This window comes from Furipterus horrens, unplaced genomic scaffold (assembly GCF_987537825.1).
Source record: "Furipterus horrens unplaced genomic scaffold, mFurHor1.1.pri manual_scaffold_7, whole genome shotgun sequence".
NCBI classification, from domain to species: Eukaryota; Metazoa; Chordata; class Mammalia; order Chiroptera; family Furipteridae; genus Furipterus; species Furipterus horrens.
Genome location: NW_028327177.1, coordinates 98,375,889 through 98,397,092, shown reverse-complemented (window position 1 = coordinate 98,397,092; position 21,204 = coordinate 98,375,889). Strand labels below are relative to the sequence as shown.

At 54.1% G+C, this 21,204-nt stretch overlaps 1 protein-coding gene across 2 annotated transcripts in view; it reads left to right on the top strand.

Moving 5' to 3' along the window:
- DNAH1 (dynein axonemal heavy chain 1) overlaps positions 1-21,204 on the top strand; it is a 77,448-nt gene that overhangs the window by 43,857 nt on the left and 12,387 nt on the right. For both annotated transcript variants that reach the window (XM_090284083.1, XM_090284084.1), the window contains exons 30-53: positions 113-226; positions 900-1,049; positions 2,535-2,621; positions 2,733-2,919; positions 5,321-5,412; positions 5,590-5,744; positions 6,892-7,069; positions 7,918-8,112; positions 8,201-8,320; positions 8,585-8,743; positions 8,903-9,007; positions 10,086-10,226; positions 10,346-10,506; positions 10,934-11,091; positions 11,438-11,611; positions 12,380-12,418; positions 14,954-15,132; positions 16,177-16,407; positions 17,096-17,292; positions 17,757-17,892; positions 18,776-18,984; positions 19,207-19,378; positions 20,169-20,360; positions 20,716-20,826. In XM_090284083.1, the coding sequence (XP_090140209.1) occupies positions 113-226; positions 900-1,049; positions 2,535-2,621; positions 2,733-2,919; positions 5,321-5,412; positions 5,590-5,744; positions 6,892-7,069; positions 7,918-8,112; positions 8,201-8,320; positions 8,585-8,743; positions 8,903-9,007; positions 10,086-10,226; positions 10,346-10,506; positions 10,934-11,091; positions 11,438-11,611; positions 12,380-12,418; positions 14,954-15,132; positions 16,177-16,407; positions 17,096-17,292; positions 17,757-17,892; positions 18,776-18,984; positions 19,207-19,378; positions 20,169-20,360; positions 20,716-20,826 (3,642 nt within the window). The remainder of the gene's footprint in view (positions 1-112; positions 227-899; positions 1,050-2,534; positions 2,622-2,732; positions 2,920-5,320; positions 5,413-5,589; positions 5,745-6,891; positions 7,070-7,917; positions 8,113-8,200; positions 8,321-8,584; positions 8,744-8,902; positions 9,008-10,085; positions 10,227-10,345; positions 10,507-10,933; positions 11,092-11,437; positions 11,612-12,379; positions 12,419-14,953; positions 15,133-16,176; positions 16,408-17,095; positions 17,293-17,756; positions 17,893-18,775; positions 18,985-19,206; positions 19,379-20,168; positions 20,361-20,715; positions 20,827-21,204) is intronic.

Below are 21,204 nucleotides of genomic sequence, written 5' to 3'. Positions count from 1 at the left end.
ATTGAGGATCCAGCCTGGGCTGACCAACTATAGTCAGGACAGGGGCATCAGCAGGGGATGAGCAGACCCATCCAGAGGAGGGGCAGGCGAGTCAACCCCTGCCACCCTGTAGGTGGAACGCTTCATGTTTGAGGGCGTCGAGATCCCACTCGTGCCATCCTGTGCGGTGTTTATCACTATGAATCCAGGATATGCTGGCCGCACCGAGCTGCCTGATAACCTGAAGGTAGGTTCAGGCCTGGAAGGCCACTTAGGGGACTGGGAGACACTGGAGCCTGTAGCCTGGGCTCAGATTCTAAAGAACTCATTCAAGGTGCCCTAGCTGGTGTGGCTCAGTTAGTTGGAGTGTCCTTCTGTAAACCGAAATGTCTTGGGTTCAATTTCTTGTCAGTGCACATGCCTGGGTTGCAAGTTTGGTCCCTAGCCAGGGCATAAGCAAGAGACAACTAGTCCATGTTTCTTTCTCACATTGATGTCTCTCCCCTCCCTCTCTCTCCCTTCCCCTCTCTGAGCATGTCCTTGGGTGGATAAAAATAAAAAGGTTAAAAAAAGAACTCATCCAAGGCATACAATTGTTGCTCATCAGGGCTGTGATTCTCTATAGTATCCCTCCTGCCCAAGGGTCCTGATGCCCAACCCCAGGTATGGAAAGGAGGCCCCAGGCCTTTGGGGCCAGATTCAGGTCAACACAAAAGATCAATTTCTAATGGGTAGAGTGGTCCAGCCACAGGGGAGTATAAGCCTCAGCTATGGGAGGCATGTTGCAGAGGAGGATCTAAGCATCCATCAGAGAGGAGGGCAGTGAAGCTGCCTCCTGAGGAATGAACAGTCCATAAAGCAGGTGGTGCTCTAGGAGCAGAGGTCTGCCTCTCTGTTCACATGTGCACTGTGGACCCCAGGCACTCTTCCGGCCTGTGGCCATGATGGTTCCAGATTACGCCATGATTGCTGAAATCTCTCTCTACTCCTTTGGCTTCAATGAGGCCAATGTGCTGGCCAAGAAGATCACAACCACCTTCAAGCTATCCTCCGAGCAGCTCAGCTCCCAGGTGAGGCCCTGCTCCAACCAGGTTCCAGGGTCTGAGAACCTCTGCCAGCCCCCAGTAACCCCATGAGATAGGAATTACATCCCCATTTCTCAGCTGAAGACACTGAAACTCTTAGCAGCTAGTTGATTGGCCAGGCTCATGCAGTGCACAGGAGAGCTAGAGCAGGAGCCAAGAACAGATGCCCACTGCAGCTAGTTCAGGTGCAGGGGAGGGTCAACCATTAGGAGGCCAAGAGCGACACAACCCAAGGCTGCATATAGAGTGCACCTGGGTCTCATGGAGACAGAGTGGGATAGCCATCCTCCCACCTGAGCCTCCCAGCCGTGGGGCTTCCACTAGCATGCTGAGCCCAGGTTCTAGGGACAGATACCCTTGATCCAGGCACCAGAACTGGTGGATGAGCTTTCCTATTTGGCTCCATTCTCAGTCAGCCTTGCCATCCCTTGGCCTTTGCAGTGGCAGAGATGAGCCTCAGCTCTCTCTGGGTTCACATGCTAGCAGCTTAGTTTCTCTTTCCTAATAGTTTCAGAAAAAGTTCCTAATATCACCCTAATGGGCCCTTTCTGAGTGACCTGCTCATGCATGAACACCAATCACTATGGCTAAGGGGAAACCATATGCCTCTGGGTAGGTGGAGCCCAACAAAACCCATGGGCTTGAGGGGATGCAGTCTGTTCGTTGGGGGGAAAGCTGCCCACCGCAGTGCATCCTGGGTGACCACACCTCCACACACTATTCCTTCTAACCATCCACTTTCAAAAATGCTTTCTCTTTATTAGAGCAGCTATTCCCACATGGTTCTGTAAATAACCTCCCCCTTCTCAAATGACAGTGACCCAAAGTCAAGCCCAGTCTCTTCATCCAAGTCCAAGATTTCTGGGAATGAGCTGGTCTCTGAGTCCAGATGTATTCTCATGGTCTGACACCATGGGACAACATGATAAATTTATTCCCAACACTTACTCAACAATAGAGAGAAACAGGACAAGTGGAAAAGGCCATGGTGATGTGGCTGAAAAGATTGGTCTGGAGAGATGTTATGAAAGAATCTTAGAAGGAAGCTCAAAGGCCATGGAGGCTAACTTGTTCAGCATACACATGGGAAACTCCTTTGTCCACTTTGTGAATAAAACTCCAGTGCCTCCCTGCCCTTGGCACCATGCTGGGACTGCAGGAATTTAACTGTGACCAAGGCATAGTCCTTACCCTTGGGGCTAAGAGTCAAGCAGGAGACACAGAATAAGTAACCCAGTAAAAGGAGAGGGCCACTGGGATGGTGATGTAGAGTGTGGCAGAGGGGCCCGATGGAGGGTACCGGGCCCAGGCTGGGGCAGGCAGGCGGTCATAGACGGCCTACAGGGAAAGTGACATTTTAGCTACAAGCTGGGCAATGGGCCAGGTACCAGGTGGAAGGCAGAGGGTTCCAGGCAGAAGCCCCAAAAGGGAGAGTACCCACCCACCCCTCCCCCTGTATGGTGGCAACAGGACCACTATGACTTTGGGATGAGAGCTGTGAAAACCGTGATCTCAGCTGCTGGGAACCTCAAGCGAGAAAACCCCAGCATGAACGAGGTGAGTGCCATCCAGAGCAGTGCCTGGGAGAGGGCTCTAGGAGGGCTCCAGGACAGCTGGAGGGGCATCTGGCCTGGACTGCCCTGAAGGCTCCTCCGGCCTCTGCTGCAGGAGCTAATCTGCCTCCGGGCCATCCGTGATGTGAACGTGCCCAAGTTCCTGCAGGAGGACCTCAAGCTCTTCTCTGGGATTGTGTCTGACCTGTTCCCTACCATCAAGGAGGAGAACATTGACTACGGCATCCTGGACAAAGCCATCCGAAGGGCCTGCGAGGAGAAAAGCCTCAAGGATGTGGATGGTGAGCCCCTGGCCTCTGGGTGTCTAAGGAAGGGCTGGCTCCAGCCACCCTGGGATCCCAGGCAGGAGAACAGAGACAAGCAGTCCAGGCTCCAGCTCCCTCACACCTGGCCAAGTACACTGCAGGCTGGGGCTCCCTGTCAGGCAGTCCATGGGACAGGGCAGGTGCCACTAGCCCAGTCTCCACTGTACCCTTCAGGTGATAGCTATCTAGAAAAAACTCCTTCACTCTTAACGCTATACGTACTTCTGACACCAGATGTGCGGGATTTTCCTAACCAACCAATTCCGACACCAGCTGAGTATCTTAAAATTCAGTTCAATTCTGACACTGATCAGAGTTAGCATAGAACCCACAGGTTAAGGGCTCAGTTCCAAAGACTGTTCCTACTTCAGACGCCAGTTGCATGAGGTAGGTCCCTGAGTTGCCCACAACTTCTGTCTGACTTGGCTGCATATCAGAGGTTCCCTTGACCCCTCCACAGGTTTGATCATTGGTTAGAACAGCTACAACTCAGGGAAACACTCATGTTTACTGGTTTATTATATAATGAAGGATATGGTAAAGGACTCAGATGAATAGGCAAATGAAGAAATACTCAGGTCAAGATCTGACCCCATAGAGTTGAAGCATATCACCTTCAGCATGTGGGTGTGTGCCCTAACCTGGGAGCTCTCTAAACCCTGTATTTGGGGGTTTTATGGAGACTTCATCATGTAGGCATGATCAATTATAAACTTCATTTCCAGCTCCTCTCCCCTTTCTAGACAATGGGGGGGGGGCTGTAAATTGCAAGCTTCTAATCATTACTTTGTCATTCTGGTGGCCAGCCCCCTACCAGGAGCTTGGCATCAAGTCACCCCATTAGACCAAGATTTCAGCACTCAGGAAATTACAAAGGTCTAGGAGCTCTGTGCCAGGAACCAGGGTCAAAGGCTAAATATTAGAAAAGAAGATTCTCTTAACATTCCTCTTTACAAATGTTTGAGAAGCTCTGTATCAGGATGAGGGCAGAGGCCAAGATATAGTTATTCTTTCATAATAGGGAAGCAGGTGGCGTCCCCTCCCTCAGTCCTCTCTCTGCAGCTTCTCCTCCCCATGTGAGGAGCAGTCCCAGCACTTGGGCCTCTCTGGGGCCTTGTTCCTCCCTGGCAGAAGCTGTCCTCTGTCCCCTGTCCATGACTGGGGCTGGATGCCATGACTGGGGGAAAATGGAAAGCTGTGGCCTGTCCACCCCATCCCTGTCCCAGCTCACCCCAGCCAACACTCCTCTCTTTTGAATGAGGGCTCCTTCCACAAGCAAAGCATGTTGCCCTCCCCCCCACCCCATGGGACTTGCTCACTCTCTTTGTGGAACTACAGCCCTGGTATCATAGGAGCACTTGGGCCCTTCTGAACTGGCTTGTTGCAAAGGCCACCATGAAGCTGGAAGGGCCAGGGGGGACACCACCCATGGTTAGACTTCCTATGACAAGAACACCCTTCCCTGATAAAAAGTGAGGACCTCAGCCCTGCTACCATGTGGGCATGCAGGTCGTCCCCACAGCCCCAAACCTGGAGGCCCTCTCCTCCTCGAAGACCCTCCCAGGGAGAATGATGCTTCTCCAGGAAATCACACCAGTCACCCTGACCATATGAGACCCTCCTTGGGGCCTGAAATGCTCATGCTGCAAGCCTGCTGCTCTCACCCTTTATTGTTCTTTCCACATGTGGCTCTGACACCACCTTCTGCTCTCCAGGCCCCAGAAGGCTCCTTGAATGAAGCCTCAAACTCTTTTCTTCCTGATGGTCTTGGGTCAGCTTTGTCATAACTGACTAACGAGCCCTTGTGCTTTTGGCGAGGATGCCCACCCTGCAGTGCCATAGCTCCCCTGACACACGCATTCCTGGGCCAAAGTGATGCTCTCATTTCCAACCCACACTGGTCTGGCCTTCCACCTACAGCTGGCAGCTGTTTCTACAGCCCTGGTCGTGTCAGTTAAAGCTCCTGACTGACCCTGAGATTTTGCCTTGTATCAGCCAGCACTTAATCGGGGCAATGCTCTCAGTAAGCTGGCTGGGCAGTAGCTTTGGGGCTAGAGTTGATTATGGGCCTGTGACAGCTGACACTGAGCAGGCCCATGTGGTCTGCCACCTGACCAACGGATGTTAAGGAGTAATAGTCCCAGAAAAAACTGGAAATCATGACTGGCTGGGAGCAGAGAGTTCCTGTTCTCTCCCATGCTCATGCTTAGGGCTTCACCCACCCCTGCCCATGAGGACTATGTGACCACACTTTACAGATGAGGAAACTGAGGCTCAAGGAGTGAGGTGACCAGTTGAGGCATACAGCAAGCTAGTGGCAGAGACAGGACCTAAGCCCGTGCTCTGACCCCTGGATTCCTCCGTCGTGTCCCCCCAGGCTTCTTGACCAAGTGCATCCAGCTCTACGAGACGACAGTGGTGCGGCACGGCCTCATGCTCGTCGGCCCCACAGGCTCTGGCAAGAGTGAAGTAAGTGCAACCAAGCCAGGCAACCCCGTGCCCAGACAGTGGACCTGAGGGCAGTGCAGCCTCAGCAGGGACCTTGGTCTGCATTTGCACCTCTTGGTTTCTAGAATACCTCCTACCCATTCCAGCCCTGCTCTCTAGGGGGCCAAGAGGCTCACTCCTAAGTTCCTATCTTCCCAGTGTTACAGCGTCCTAGCAGCTGCCATGACGTCACTGAAAGGGCAGCCATCCATCAGTGGTGGCATGTACGAGGCTGTCAACTACTATGTACTCAACCCCAAGTCCATCACAATGGGCCAGCTGTACGGGGAGTTTGACCTGCTCACCCATGAGTGGTGAGTGACCCCTGATCCCCCCTCCAGTGATAGGCCTGCTCCCAGATCCTCTGCAGGCAATGGGCCATGGGCGCCCTCTTCCTCCCCTAGTCCAGTGGAAGGTCTGTAGCTCAGGCTCTGAAGCCCAAAGCCTGGGACTCTACCCTCAGCTGTACTTCCTGGCTGAGTGACCTTCCTCACCTCCTGGGCCTTGGTCCCCTCATCTGCAAAGTGGAGATAAAAGTGGCACCATTGTTATGGTAAGGAGAACATGAGCTTAACGCATGAAAGATGCCTGGACATTGTAGCACACACCAAGTGCTCAGGAAATGACTTCTATCACTTCCCCAAGAGAGGCTGGTGGTCCTTCTCAGGCCTCTTTTCCCAGTCTGGGGTGTGCATTTTAAAGGAACTGCACTGAGCTGGGAGAATGACAGCTGGGTTGAGACCCTCCAAACATCAGTGTCTTTTCTCTGGGGCAATTCTGTATCTCCAAAGAAGCCTCCAGTCTCCTGCTGGGGGTGTCTGCTTGGCTCTAATGTTGTGGGAACCCAGTGGGGGATGGGCACTGTAGGGAGCATAACCCATCTTTCTGAATGCGAGCCTGTCCTGCTTCCCTTATTTCCAGTGAAGGGTCTCATCCACACCCACTCCAGGTTCCTGTGTGGGTAGATGGGGAGCCTGAGGATCAAGCCATAAAATGTCCCCCTATACCCCTTCCAGGGCACTTGGTACCTCTGAAATCTGAGCCTTCCTGGTTCTGAGGTAGGAACTAGGTACATCTCACAACCCATCACCTGCTTTCTCTGCTTACTCATTTTCCCGCTTCCCCATCTCTTTCTGTCCTCCAGGACTATGTGGGCCTCCATTTCTGCTGTTGCCTCCTCTCTTACTTCCATTTTCTTTTCTGGATATCTTCTTTTATTTTCCTTTAATATAACTTTAGTGGGAATTCAGCAGAGGGAATATAAGCACACATTTTCATTACACCAAAACGTCCTGTTTTCCCTGTTAATTTTTTTTAATGAATGAAGATATTGAAGAATGAAGGGGAAAAAAAAAAAAAGCAAGCAAAGCAGGACCAGCCTAGCATCAGGTCTTTGGAGCTAGCTGTGCTTTTGGCCTTGCCTCTTTGGCACCTACAGCCCTCCCCTCCCTGTGGCTGCAGGACAGATGGGATTTTCTCCTCCCTCATCCGGGCGGGGGCCACCACCTCCGACACCAGCAAGAAGTGGTACATGTTCGACGGGCCAGTGGATGCTGTCTGGATTGAGAACATGAACACGGTGCTGGACGACAACAAGAAGCTGTGCCTCAGCTCCGGGGAGATCATAAAGCTCACAGAGGTATGTCTACCTGTTCCACTCAGCTGCTCTCCTCTGCAGCTGGGTGGGCCTGGAGGCCACACTGTGATGGCCAAACCTTGTCTCCCTCCACCCGTCCCTCTTGGGCCACAGCTGCATCTCAGGCAGTCACCACAACCCACCTAGGACCCAGCTCCTCACACCCCTCCCAGTCCCTGAGCTGCCACACCTCAGCCATGTCCTGTGCAGCTGCTCAGTGCTGCCCTTTCAGCAGACCCACCTTCTATGATGCTCTGAGCCCAGCTCATACTATCTTGTGCCTCCCAGGCCCACTTTCAACCATGTTGGCCCAGTCCAGGCCACCCTTCTGGCAATGTGCCCAGAGTCTGGGGTACAGACCTGACCATAAGGATGCCTCCCTGTTGTGTGAGGAGCAGTTCTCAGAGAAGGAAGGTATCCCCTGGGAATGAAGGCAGTTCACTGTATCTACACTGAGCCAACCTTCTGAGCCCTTCTGACAACACCTAGAGGTCAATGTGAAATTATGTCCACGTACACAGGTACAGGCTCTGTAGCAGAGCATGCAGCTCCCATCAGCTTTCTTCATGGCCCCAAGAACTCCCAAATCCCCTGACTCCAGGCTGTTCACAGAGCTCCCAGGAATCTCCTGACTCATGTTCCTTCTCAGGGCTCTGGAGAGGGCCACATTATCAGCTGAGGACCAAGGAGTTCCTGCATTCCGCCCCCACCCCCTAGCATGGCTCCTAGCCCGCAGCTGGCCCCATGCCCACAGCCACAGGATGAGCACCCCCTGCCCATGGCCCTGCAGCCCTTTTCCTGGCCCTGGGGGCTGGCAGCTGGCTCACTCACACAGATCATCTTGGTGCCAGGAGATGACCATGATGTTTGAGGTTCAGGACCTGGCAGTGGCCTCACCAGCCACAGTGTCCCGTTGTGGCATGGTGTACCTGGAGCCCAGCATCCTGGGGCTCATGCCCTTTGTTGAGTGCTGGCTGAAGAGGCTCCCTCCCTTACTCAAGCCCTACCAGGAGCACTTCAAGACCCTCTTTGTTGGCTTCCTGGAGGTAAGTGAGGCCACAGTGTGCCAGACCCAGGTGTGGCAGCAGTGCGCTGTGTCCACCAGCCACAGGAGTCGGGTGTTATCTACTGCAGGGATCCATTGCTTTCATTCGGTCTTCGGTGAAGGAGGTGATTACCTCAACCAATGGCAACCTAACTATGAGTCTCCTCAAGCTGCTGGACTGCTTTTTCAAGCCCTTTGTGCCTAAAGAGGTACGGATCTGAGCAGTGGGCGGGATGCCTGCTTCCTGGGCCCTGTTCTCCTTGCCTGAGCTGCCTGAGGGCCCTGAATCCCAAGTCCGGCTTCCTGAAAGAGAGTGTTAGATTGGCTCACTTGGGTCACAGGAACGCCCAGTCCATTCTGCTGCAGACACAGAATTCTGCAGCGGAGACCAAGTGAGGCCCCTCACCACGAATTTTCTCAGGCCACTCACCACTGTTTCTGCCTTAGCCTGATGCTGTCCCCTTTGTCCCCAGGGCCTCAAGAAAATACCCCCCGAAAAGCTGAGTCGCATCCCAGAGTTGATAGAGCCATGGTTCATCTTTTCCCTGATCTGGAGTGTGGGCGCCACAGGAGACAGTGCCAGCCGCATCAGCTTCAGCCACTGGCTCAGGATCAGGATGAAGATAGAAAACGTGAGAGGTGGCAGCCCCCAGGGTGGGCTCCCAGGTCTGGGACATGTGTGCTGAGTGCTGGACATTCTGAGGCTGTCCCCCAGGCCCAGGCCCCCAGTGACAAGTAGCCACACAAACTACTAGGCCTCACAACCTGGTGTTCCTCTCGGTTCCTTGCAGCTGAAGATGCACTTCCCAGAGGAGGGGCTGGTGTTCGATTACAGGCTGGAGGATGCTGGCATCAGCAATACCAATGATGAGGATGAAGAGGAGGAGGGCAAGCAGGTGACTGCAGGCCTTCCCCAAGGGGACAGGACAGGGAGGGCCCCACTGGGTGGTGGCTGTCCTTCCTGATGAATAATGGCTAGAGAGAGGAGACCATGTTGACAACCACAGGTCTCAAGCTGGGATAGGTACATCATCTCATGAATCCTCACAGAACCATGGTGGGGTGATTTCCCAAACAAGGATGCTAAGGCTCAGAACAGTCATACTCAGCTAGTCATTGCAGAGATGGACTTGAACCTGGATCTAGGAGAGGTTAGAGCACCTCCCTTCTCAATCATACACACTGTCTCCTCTGGCCACTCCCATTTTACTTTAAAGCCCCGTTTGTCCAGGGCCTGGGTTCCCCAAGAGGAGAGCAAGTCCCCATGGCCTGACTCAGTGTTCCCATCCCTCCTGTAAGCCAGTGAGGACTCCATGAGCCTTACCTAATTGCAGCATGAGGACCCCAGCTCAGAGGGAGGAAGGAGCAGAGAGGCTTCTGCAGAGATGGTCACAGTGCAGAGTCCTACCAGGAACCTCACAGGGCACATTTGAGTCTAACAGTCAGAACTGTCCCCAATGGGACATGTTTTATAGTGAATGCCCCCATCAAGGGAGGTCTTCGAGCTGGGTCAGGGCTGTGGTGAAGGGATTAACGCACATGGGGATGGTGGGGGAGACCAGGCCAGGTGACCTCAGAGTGTTCAGGTGATGCCGGCACTCATGGTTCTGGCCTCCATACTCTTGGGCAGCCTGAAACTAAATAGCAAAGATGTTTTAATTCTAGCTGTCTGATTCCCAGGGCACCTCCTTCTCACAGAGACCTAGGGACTAGCAGTCCCTAGGGAACCTGCCACTGGTGGCAGCTGCATGCAGAGAGCACCACCCCCACCGCCATTCCTGGTGGTTTGTTCCTGAAGTCCCCTACCCAGGCAGAGGGTGAGGCATGGGGCTTCCAATTTCTATCAGAAGCAGCCCCTCACTGGGCCCTCTTGCTAACGCCCTGCAGTGTAGCTCCTTCCCCTCCTGGTGCACTCAGCCAGGGGTGAGTTAGAGAGGGGTTCAAGACCCACCCCTGAGCCATCTGTCATTCCAGGTTACCTGGGTGAAGTGGATGGACTCTTCAGCTCCATTCACCATGATGCCAGACATCAACTACTGCAACATCATTGTGCCCACCATGGATACCGTGCAGATGTCCTACTTGCTGGGCATGCTACTCACCAACTACAAGCCTGTGAGTGCCCCTCCATGCCCTGCCTCATCCTACACCAAGGCCCAGGTCGGGGTGGCCAGCTCCTCCTGTGCACTGGGCCCTGCGAGAGAGCTCTGCCTACATGATCCGCACTCTCCCAGGTGCTGTGCATCGGGCCAACAGGCACGGGGAAAACCCTCACCGTTGCCGACAAACTTCTGAAGAACCTGCCACTGGAGTATATCAGCCACTTCCTCACCTTCTCAGCCCGTACCTCGGCCAACCAAACTCAGGACCTCATTGACAGCAAGCTGGACAAGAGGCAGGCAACCCCATTCCTTTCTAGGCTCCAATGTCCCCCTAGTCTTGCTGAACCAATCTCCCCACCAAATCCTCCTGGGTTTGCCAGAAACCTTCCTGGGGCTTGGGGAGGTGTGGGCTGGGCTCCCATGAAAACTGTTCTGAAAACTTCTTGCATCCAGAATTCCTACTGAACCCTTTCATGGGTGCTTGTCCTGGGCTGGACACTTGGGCATATGCATGGGAGACAAGACTCACCTTGAGGGAGACCAGACTTAGGGAAGCCAGGAGTGATGATCTAGAACATGCAGGATGGGACAAAGGACTGCTCAAAAGGTCCAGAAATTTAGATGAGACCAAAGTTAGTGAGGGCTTCCCAGAGGCTGCCCCTGGATTCCCAGAGGACCTGGTGTCCCTGGGTACTGGGCTCACATGGTCCCTCCCTGTAGGCGGAAAGGTGTGTTTGGACCCCCCCTGGGTCGTAACTTCATCTTCTTCATCGATGACCTGAACATGCCAGCCTTGGAAACATATGGTGCCCAGCCGCCTATCGAGCTATTGCGCCAGTGGATGGACCATGGTGGCTGGTATGACCGCAAGATCATCGGTGCGTGCCAGTCAGCCCGGGGCAGTGGGGCACCAGCAGGGCGTGCTGGGCAGGGCAGGGCATTCCTCCATTAGGCAGTGTAGGCACAGGGCCTAGGATCCACAGTACAGTACTTTTAGAGGGTTCTCAGAAATGTTTTAATTTATTTTAAAACCAGAGGAGAAATGAACATTTATATCAAAGAAAATTTTAATATATAGTAATGTATTTGCCTTTATACTAATACTGTTGTAAATTATGATTTTTTATATTTTTTAATGGAGGAAGATAAAAGTGCCCAGGGCCCACAGAAGTCATACTGAAGCCCTGGGCAGGGTCCCCTCCTGACTTCCTGCCCCCATTCCAGGAGCCTTCAAGACACTGGTGGACATCAACTTTGTCTGTGCCATGGGCCCCCCAGGTGGAGGCAGAAATGCCATCACTCCGCGGCTGACACGCCACTTCAATTACCTGTCCTTTGTTGAGATGGACGAGGTCAGCAAGAAGCGCATCTTCTCCACCATCCTGGGCAGTTGGATGGGTGAGCATTGTTAGGAGTTGGGGAGGCCATGGCAAAGGCAAAAGCCCAGGCCAGGTAAGCTACACCAAGGACAGCTGGGCAGCCGCTGGAAAGTGGGGAGTACTGAATCACTGACCTGACTTCACCCTTCCTTACTCAGCTAAGTTATCTTTGTCAAATTCATGAACCTCCCCGAGCCTCAGTTTTTTCATCTGTTAAATGGGCAATGATATTAGTGCCCACCACCCCAAGTCCTGAAGGTTAAGTAACACATTGCATGTAGAGCATCCAGCATGAGGTCTGGAAGTTGGTGACTGCTGAATATAATATATACTATGTACACAAATGGATTTACCTGAATAAGTACCCATGTATCTATTACTACTTGCCCAGGAACTCTGGTGGAAGGATTTACTTTTGGAACTGAGGAAAAGCCGTCATGATAGAATAGACAAAATGGCCCTGATCCTTGATGGGACTTGGGGGAAAGTCCACCCCTGGATGGAATTTTCCCCCACCATCCCACCTCCCACCTAATACATACTCCGACCTGTGAACTCCACTTGGCACTGTGCCAGGTTATGGGTGATGGGCGTTAGGCCTTCCCTCTGGCCTTTCCTGCTCTGCACCCAAGTGCTATAGACCAGATGTGCCTACATGCCCAACATAGGGATGGGGGCCACATTGTCCCAGGAGGGGGTTGGTGGCTACCCTGAGAGCAGCTAGCCAGAGTGGGCAGTAAGGGGCACACTTAACTCTGAGCCTCATGTCTCTCCCTCAAACTTCCAGATGGACTCCTTGGAGAAAAAAGCTACCGGGATCCTGTGCGTAAGTACAGGCCTAGATGGGAAGGGTCTCTGATTCCAGGGTAGCCCTGGGCTCCAGTTGGGTGTGGCTCAGACTGGGGACCAGGAACCACAGTCAACCATCCTCAGGATTATATGGGGACGTTGGGCCTTTGCTAGAGCAAAGGTTAGTACCATGGCTGACCGCCTTCCTAGGCTCATTCACCCCTTCTTCTAGCCATCGGTCCTTCAGTGCCTGGGTTAGTGTCTGGCCCAGAGAAGAAGCCAAGCGAATGTGAGTTGAATGAATGAATAAAGAAATCCAACAATCTTCCACCCTGTGTGAAGAAGCAGAGGCTCCAAAAAAAGCCGGCCTCTCCAAGGAGCAGGCATGACCTCAAGAGCCAGGGGTGATTTGCAGCTGGGGACAGGCAGCCCCCGTGAGGCAGCCTCACACAGGGCAGGCCTGTTGGTCATTGCAGCATGGCAATGGACACCCCAGAACTCTGTCCCCATTTCATGTCCCACCTCTTCTACCCCCTCAGCTGAAACAGGCTGTCAGAAGACAGCGCCCTCTCTAGTCCTCCATATCCACCTGCACCCAGGCCTCCCTCAGTATCCTCTCTCGCATCCTCTCCTATTTCTTGGAATGAACTTCCCTACTTCCCATTGAGGCCAAGCCCTCCCCTTAGGCCTAAATCCCATCCCCTGTTATATGCTTGAGGATGTGGCTCCATCTCCACCCCAACGCAAGTCGCCCCTCGGGCAAGCATGTCTCAATTTCTCCCATCGTAACAACAAATACAAAAGTCACCTGTCTTGCCTCCTTCCCACCTATGCCGGGCCATCGCTCCATTTCTCTGCTTGCCTTGACTGCAAAGCTCCTCAAAAGAATCATCTCCTGCTGGTACCAGCCCTTTCCTCCCACTTCCCTTGAACCTCACCACTCCCCTAGGAGTGTTATTGTCACCAGTGACCTCATGTAGCCTGCTCTCAGTCTGCACCTACCCTGGTTGTCAGCAGTGTTGAGCAAACAAGTCCCCCTTCCTGTAGCCAACCCTTCCTAGATTGACTGGCGCTGGCTCTCCAGCCTCTCCTCCCTCTAACCTCACTCTCCTGGGGTGGTCTCCTCCTGCTCCAACAATAAAGCCCATCCGAGTGCTAATGACGAGGCCCAAGTTTGCATCTTCAGTCCAGACCTCTCTCCCGAACCCCTTACCCCACATCTCCTCTCAGGTGTCCACTGGGCATCTCAGGTGGTGGCCACTCTGTCCTTTCAGTTGCTCAGGACAAGAGCTGTAGCGTCATCCAGACTCTTCTCTCTCACACACACATTGGTCAGGATGTCCTGCTGACTCTCCCTCCAGAAATCACCCCAGCTACTGCCCATCCTCACTCACCCAGCCCTAGCAGTAGCCCTGGCATCCCTGCTTCTGCCTTCACCTCCTGCGTCCATCCATCCTCCACTTGCAGCCAGAGGGACCCATTCAAATATTAAATCAGATCACATTCATTCTCTATCTCTCTCTCTCTCCTCCAGCCCCGCCCATGAAGGCAAGCCCTCAAGCTCCAGCAGTGGCAGGCAGAGCCACCCCATCAGCCCCTGTGGTTGCATCTCCTCTTAGTCCTTAACGCCCCAGGTGTGCCCACCTCAGGGCCTCCACCCTCACAGTCCCCTCTCTGGATCACTTCTCTCCAGTTCTAGGCCTGCTCGTGCCTCACTTCCTCACGTTTCTGCTTGAGTGCCCTCCTCAGTGAGGCCTCATGTCAAAATCCCCAACCCTGCCTCTCCCTAACGTCTCTCCTGCTACCAGTCTCTCCATGGCACTTCTGGCTCCTGTTGCCTGTCCACATTGCTTGTGGGTGTCTAGTCGCTCTCCCTACAAGCATGTTCTCTTGTTGAGGCAAGGAGTGTCTGTGCCCAGGCCCAGGAGGAGCACCTGCATATGTGGGAAAGCCTCCTCTGGAGCTCAGGAGCCCTCCTGCCCTTCTTTACTTTTTCCAACTTTTAGGGGCTCCCTCTGCCCCAAGTTCCTGCTGACAGAATTGTGGTTCCCAGCAAAGAATTGGATGATTTTCAAAAACAAGCAAATGGATTGTTAGTAGTGAAGAGGCAGGCTGGGGGGAACTGCAGCGTCAAGGTGAGCCTGAGGGTCGCAGCTGAGCTCCAGCCCTGCTACACTCACCATGAAGTCCTGAGTCCGTGGGGACCATGCAACCCTCCCGTGCATGGCTCAGAGCTGGCATGTTTCAAGTCTTTCCCCCATAGGGCAGCAGAGTAATGGCCCACCTAGCACCAAATTCTTCCCAGTGCCCCAGTACATGGACAGGCTATGTCAGCAATAAGGTTGTAAAAGCGGGGAGCTCAGAGCAGGAGATTCCTCACCCTGAGGTGGAGGGTATCGGGAAGTCCTGGTGGAGGAGAGGGGCTGAAGGGTAGGTAGAACCAAAGCATGCTGCCTGAAGAAGGGGTGTCTGAGGGAAAGCACAGCACCAGTGAGGACTGGGGGCTAGGATCTTCAGAGGTTGCACAAGGAGCTCCTGCATGTGTGATTCAGGCCCACTCCTGTTCCCATAGCCGGGGCCCCCAACATCGCCCACTTGACGGATCTCCTCGTGGAAGCTACCATCATGGTGTACTCCACCATCACCTCCCAGCTGCTGCCCACCCCAGCCAAGTCACACTACACCTTCAACCTGAGGGACCTCTCCAAGGTCTTCCAGGGCATGCTCATGGCAGACCCAGCCAAGGTTGAGGTGAGACTCTGGCAGGCCCCTCCCCTGTGTTCAGTAGAGAAGTACCCACTCTGCCCTCACTGTCCTCCCTGGCCCCCAGTTTCAGGCCTCCTTGCCCAAACTCCCCAGACTTGATGAGGCCAGGCCTTGAGGGAGCTGGGGACGTGGTGGGTGCCGGGGCCCCAAGAGTCCTGCCTCCATGCAGCTGAGCTCTGTCTTACAGCTGTGATGGGGCTGCAAGAAGAGGGAGCCAGAGCAAGGCCAGGGAGAAACAGGGTTCCTGATGGAAGCCCTGGGTGTGAGAAGATTTGTGGGGAGAGTGAGTAGGTTGCCTTCCAAGTGTCAGGAGCAAGAAGTACAGTGGAGAGCAGGGCATCGTGTGTACTGGACAAGCACACCCTGTGAGCTGCCAGAGGGGACTGCATCCCCAAGGAGATGGGGATCCAGGGGATGCATGGGGGGTAAATATGCCTAATGGAGAACTGACTGGTCAGTGTGTGTGGAGCCCAGGGGCAGGGGCAGAGAGTGAACAAGACAGAAGCCGCCCTGACCTTGCCAAGCTATAACCGAAGCTGTTGAGAGAAGAACCTCGGGGCTCCCTGAGGGTGGTCTAGTCACCCACAGGGAGGTGGGGAAGTAGGGATAGAAGTGGCAGCAGCAACAGAGATGGAGGCAGACTCAGAGGGGATATGAGGCTCAAATTAGTGGAATGTGCTGAGTAGTTAGATGTGGGGTATTTGGAAGGTATAAGAATAATCAGGCATTTCCTAGGCTTAGAGTTTGGAGAGCCATGAAAGCCAGTAGAGGGGAGAAGCAATGACCAGCTCATGGAGTTGGGAGCTCAACAGGCACTTGCCCTACTGGGCCTAGAGCTGGGGTGGAGAGTCCCAGGCAGCACTCTGCAGGACTTGGTCCTCAGTCAGTCAGCAGATGCACTTCCGAGCAGCCCCCCAAATGGCCAGGCCCAAGAGCTGTGGCTCCCGCTCACCCTCCCTCTCCTGGTACTTTGAAAGGCAGCTGAAGGCCCAGGGCTGGGGGTGGGCACTGATGCTGGGATGGCTGCAGGACAAGGTGCAGCTGCTGCGACTGTGGTACCATGAGAACTGCCGTGTGTTCCGTGACCGCCTGGTGAACGAGGAGGACCGCAGCTGGTTTGACAAGCTCCTAGAAAGCCACATGGAGGAATGGGAGGTAGCCTTCAGTGAGGTCTGCCCCTTCCAGCCCATCCTTTATGGGGACTTCATGTCACCAGGCTCTGACGTCAAGTCCTACGAGCTCATCACCAGTGAGAAGAAGGTAAAGGGGCCCAACTGGTGCCCTATCCCTGGTGGGGGGCCTCTTCACTCTGCACCCCTGGGACCTAAACCCTCTTCAGCCACCAATAACAGACTGAGCATCAGGATCTTGGGTTAGAAAGCCAGCTCTGGGACTCAGGCCAGCATTTACCTCTGAGTCCCATTTCCTTACCTGTCAGATAAGTACAGCTGGCCCTGCTTGACCCACCTCTGAGAACAAGTCTTTATGGTTCAACTGAGACAGACTCTGTGAATAGGGGCATGCTTTCCCTGTTTGGGGGGGTTCTCATCCCACTCACAAGGGCAAGCAGGATCCCTGGCACCAAGACCCTTGAGTCAGGACCCCAGGGAGACAGGAAGAGGCCTGGGTGAGGGCTGTGGAGCTGTGTGGCTGAAGTGAGCTGGTTTCTCTCCACACACCTCCTCTCCTTGCTCCCAGAAGCTCCACAAGGGTCCCAGGTAAGTACATCCTGGTGAGCCCCAGAGGAAGAAGGCAGGGCTCTGACCCTAACCCTCAGGGCTCAGTGTGTCTGATGGGTCAGCCTCATTCAGGCAGACCTGGCTTCTTAAAGCCCAAAACCCTTCCATGCACAGAAGAGCAGGGCAGGCCATGGGAAGGGGTGCACCTCCCATCAGGGGTCCAGGTGTACAGGGACAGAAGGAGGACCCAGTTCTCCCCATCCTCCCAGATGATGAAGGTGATTGAGGAGTACATGGAGGACTACAACCAGATCAACACAGCCAAGCTAAAGCTGGTGCTCTTCATGGACGCTCTGAGCCACATCTGCCGCATCAGTCGCACACTGCGCCAGGCATTGGGCAATGCACTCCTGCTGGGTGTGGGTGGCAGTGGCCGGAGCTCCCTGACACGGCTCACATCACACATGTGAGGGCCCCAGGCATGGTGGGCAGGGGGCAGCTGGTGGCATACTATTGCTTCCACCCATGTTATTCCACAGTACTGGGAACACGGCAGCCCCAAGCCAGACCCTCCCAGCCTATGGGCTTCTGGGAACAGGACCTGGGGTCCAAGAAGAGGCAGTGGCAGTGCCCTTTACTGCAGTGGGAAGGAGATATACATGCAGTCATCCAGCAGGGATTCCTAGAGGCGGTAGCCATGGGTTTGCTCTCAGAATCAGAGCTGGGAGGATGGAAGGGAAGGCATTTTGTACCAAGGGAATAGCTCGAACAAAGGTGTGGAGGTCAGAGAGCAGATCAGGGCCTGGAGAGTCTGCAAATATGCCCAGGATGGGAGCAAGACTCTGAATGGCTGGGGTGGGGTATGGGCACTGATTAGCACTCAGCACTTGGCCCCAAACTTTGTCACACCTCTTCTCAACTCATTTCCAGGGCTGAGTACGAGTGCTTCCAGATTGAGCTATCCAAGAGCTATGGCATGACTGAGTGGCGTGAAGATGTTAAGAAGGTCTTGCTCAAGGCTGGCCTGCACAGCCTGCCCATCACCTTCCTGTTCTCGGACACCCAGGTGCCACCACGATGGACAGGGGTCACCACGATGGACAGGGGTCAGCGTCCAGGGTGGGCTGGATATAACCCCATTCAGTGTGGCATCCTGGAAGCTGGTCAATTATTCATGCCCAGGTCACTGTCAGTAGGGTGAATCTTAGGAGGGATGGTCGGGACAAGGGAAAGCCACAGATGGGCGGGTCAGGCACATGAGGCATAAGTCATTACTGTACCCCAAGTGTAAAGAAGGTCCCTGGCTCTATGGCTGACCACAGCAGCACCCACTCACTGGCCAACAGCTTCCCATCTCAAGGACCATCCAAATTGTGCCCAAATTGCTATGCCCATGGCTGCCCTCTTCAGGGCTGTTCCCTCTAGAGCTCCCTATGTGTGAGGCCTCTCCCATGACTCTGAGAGAAGATGAGGTTGTTGTTTTGGGGCCTCAAGACAAATGGAACAGAGATTAAACCTGGCTGGTGGTCAAGGTTGGGTTTAACCCTCTGCTCCCACCCCTGGGCTCCCCAAGGAGGAGTGCTCTTTGGCACCGGCCAGGCCCTGATGATATGAGTTGGGCAAAGACCCATTTCTGTCTGTGGCCTGGCTTCTTCCTGTGAGTAAACAGAGGTATGAGAGGCCAGAAAAGAGAAGAGGAAGATGCCACAGTTCCCACCCAGGACCCAGAGCCTTTTCACAACACAGTGGTGATGTTCAGGGTCTCTGCCATAAGGCAGGCCTGGATGCAAGTCCTAGACCATGACTTGTGACCCTGGACTCCTCTGAGTCTTGGTGGCATGATCTGTAAAATGGGGCTGTTGTGAAGTTCCAGTGAAACCATAGTTGTAGAGCCCAACATCTAGGAGCCATCTTCAAGGCTCAGCTCCTTCATTCCTCTCCCTCTCCAGATCAAGAACGAGTCCTTCCTGGAGGACATTAACAACGTCCTGAACTCGGGTGACATTCCCAACCTCTATACCCCAGACGAGCAGGACCAGATTGTCAACACCATGCGGCCCATTATCCAGGAGCAGAGCCTTCAGCCCACCAAGGCCAATCTCATGGCTGCCTATACTGGCCGCGTGCGCAGCAACATTCACATGGTGCTATGTATGAGGTACAGGGAGCCATCACAGCCACACAGGGACAGAAAGACTGGGCAGGGGTGCACTTGGGCCAGCCTTGAGGAAAAATGACCTGGGCCTTGCCACCATGCCATTGGGTCCAGGCTATTGGGTGTTGCCTCCTGACTGCCATGCCATAGGGCTATGGAAGGGCCCTGGGTCCTGGGCTCCTGATGATGTGTCTTAGGGATTCATTTGGACTCCTGGCCCTCCAGCCCCATTGGAGAGGTCTTCCGAGCTCGCCTGAGGCAGTTCCCTTCCCTGGTCAACTGCTGTACCATTGACTGGTTTAATGAGTGGCCGGCAGAGGCCCTGGAGTCTGTGGCCACCATATTCCTGAATGAAATCCCAGAACTGGAAGCCACCTCTGAAGTAATTGAAGGACTGGTAAGTGACTTGGTTAGAAACAAAAAATCAGGGGGAACTGTTTAGGTTTGGGCTTGGGGTCACCAAGGCCTAAGTAAGAGTCCTAGGCCCACCACTGATGGTAAGCCTTTAGGTAAACAGCTTTACCTGTCTAAGCCTCAGTTTCTTCGTCTGTACAATGGGCGTGCCACAAGGTCATCACAGTGACGTAGGAGGTTGGGCACACAGTCACAGTTAATGTTTATCTTATTCCCTGAGGGCTTTGTGGCAGCTTTCTTCAAAGATCTTTGTCACAACCTAGAGACTACAGATGGGGGGCTAGAATTGTCTGGTCCAACCTGAGAGAGTAATGGTCACCTGGGGGTCCAGATATAGGGTGAGCTGATTTCCCATTTACCCTCAGCTATGCTGAGGCCTTGGGCCCTCCCTTACTTCAGATCCAGCCTAAGGCAGCGGTGGGTTGGAGGGGACCCTCACCTTAGGGCTCTCAGAGAGGCACGCAGGTCAAGGGGGCTATGGCTGGGCCAACAGCTGGGAGATACCTGGGTCCACATTCAAAGCCCGCTCTGCTTTGACAACTCTGGTTTGAACAAGCCCCTTAACTTCTCTGGGTCATGGGTTTCCAATCTACAGAAGAGATGACCTTATCCTTGAGGTGGTGAGGTCATAGGAAAGAATGAGTGTGAAGGGCATCAAGGTTCCTGCACATGGGTCCCTTCTCAGGACCAGGCTGTAGTGGCTTCAAGGGCACCCTGGTACCCTTTCTTTGCTGGAGGCTCTACAAGGCTGCCATCAGTCTCCCACCCCACAGATTCAGGTTTGCGTGCATATCCACCAGTCGGTGGCCAGGAAGTGTGTTGAGTACCTGGACGAACTGGCCCGCCACAACTACGTGACACCCAAGAGCTATCTGGAGCTGCTCAATATTTTCTCCATCCTCATCGGGCAGAAGAAACAGGAGCTTAAAACTGCCAAGAACCGCATGAAGAGTGGCCTCTACAAGGTGAGCTGGGGTGGGGCTGGACCTGCCTGGTCTCCCTTTAGCCCTGATCCAGGCAGCCCAGCCTAGCCTTTCAGTCCGCAGCCCACAGCATTTAAATGGGTGGCTTCCTCCCTCATCAGAAGAGCAAGAGCTGCCAGCCAAACGGCAAAGCCAAAGCAGATTACTGCACAGATTCTCAGAGGACTGCTCCCTTCCTCTGGGTCCACTGGGCAACCAGGGGGCTACTGAAGCTGCCGGCCAGAGCCTCCCACTCATAGTGAGGGCAGCTCTGCAGTGCCCTCTCCCCATCTCTCTCTCTCACTCTCTCTCTGGTGCCCTGTCACATATGTCTTCCTCTGTGCACTGCCATCCCCAGCTGCTACGAACTTCAGAGGATGTGACCAAGATGCAGGAGGAGCTGGAGATTATGCGCCCTCTGCTGGAGGAGGCTGCCAAGGACACCGTGCTCACCATGGAGCAGATCAAGGTAGGGAGGGGGGGTTGTTCTGGGTCAGTCCCTGATGTCTGACCACGTCTTAAGATGCTCAGCATCCCCATGCAACCACAAGATCACTGGAATTCAGGAGACTTCTTCAGGTTGCTTAGCCTGTCTGTGCCATTTCCTCATTCAGTAATTTGTTTATTCAGCAAATGCTTGGTCAGAGCCTATTCTATGCCAGACACTGCACTGGGCAGGGGATACGGTGAAGAGCAAGACAAACAAATCCCAAACCCAATAATCACAACATGGAGTTAGTGGCAGGGCTGCCACCAGCAGCCATGCAAAATCTTCCTGGTCTCTCTCTGAGGTGCTCTGAGCCCCACCTCCTGCAGACATCACAGATTTGCGTTTTCATTATGACAG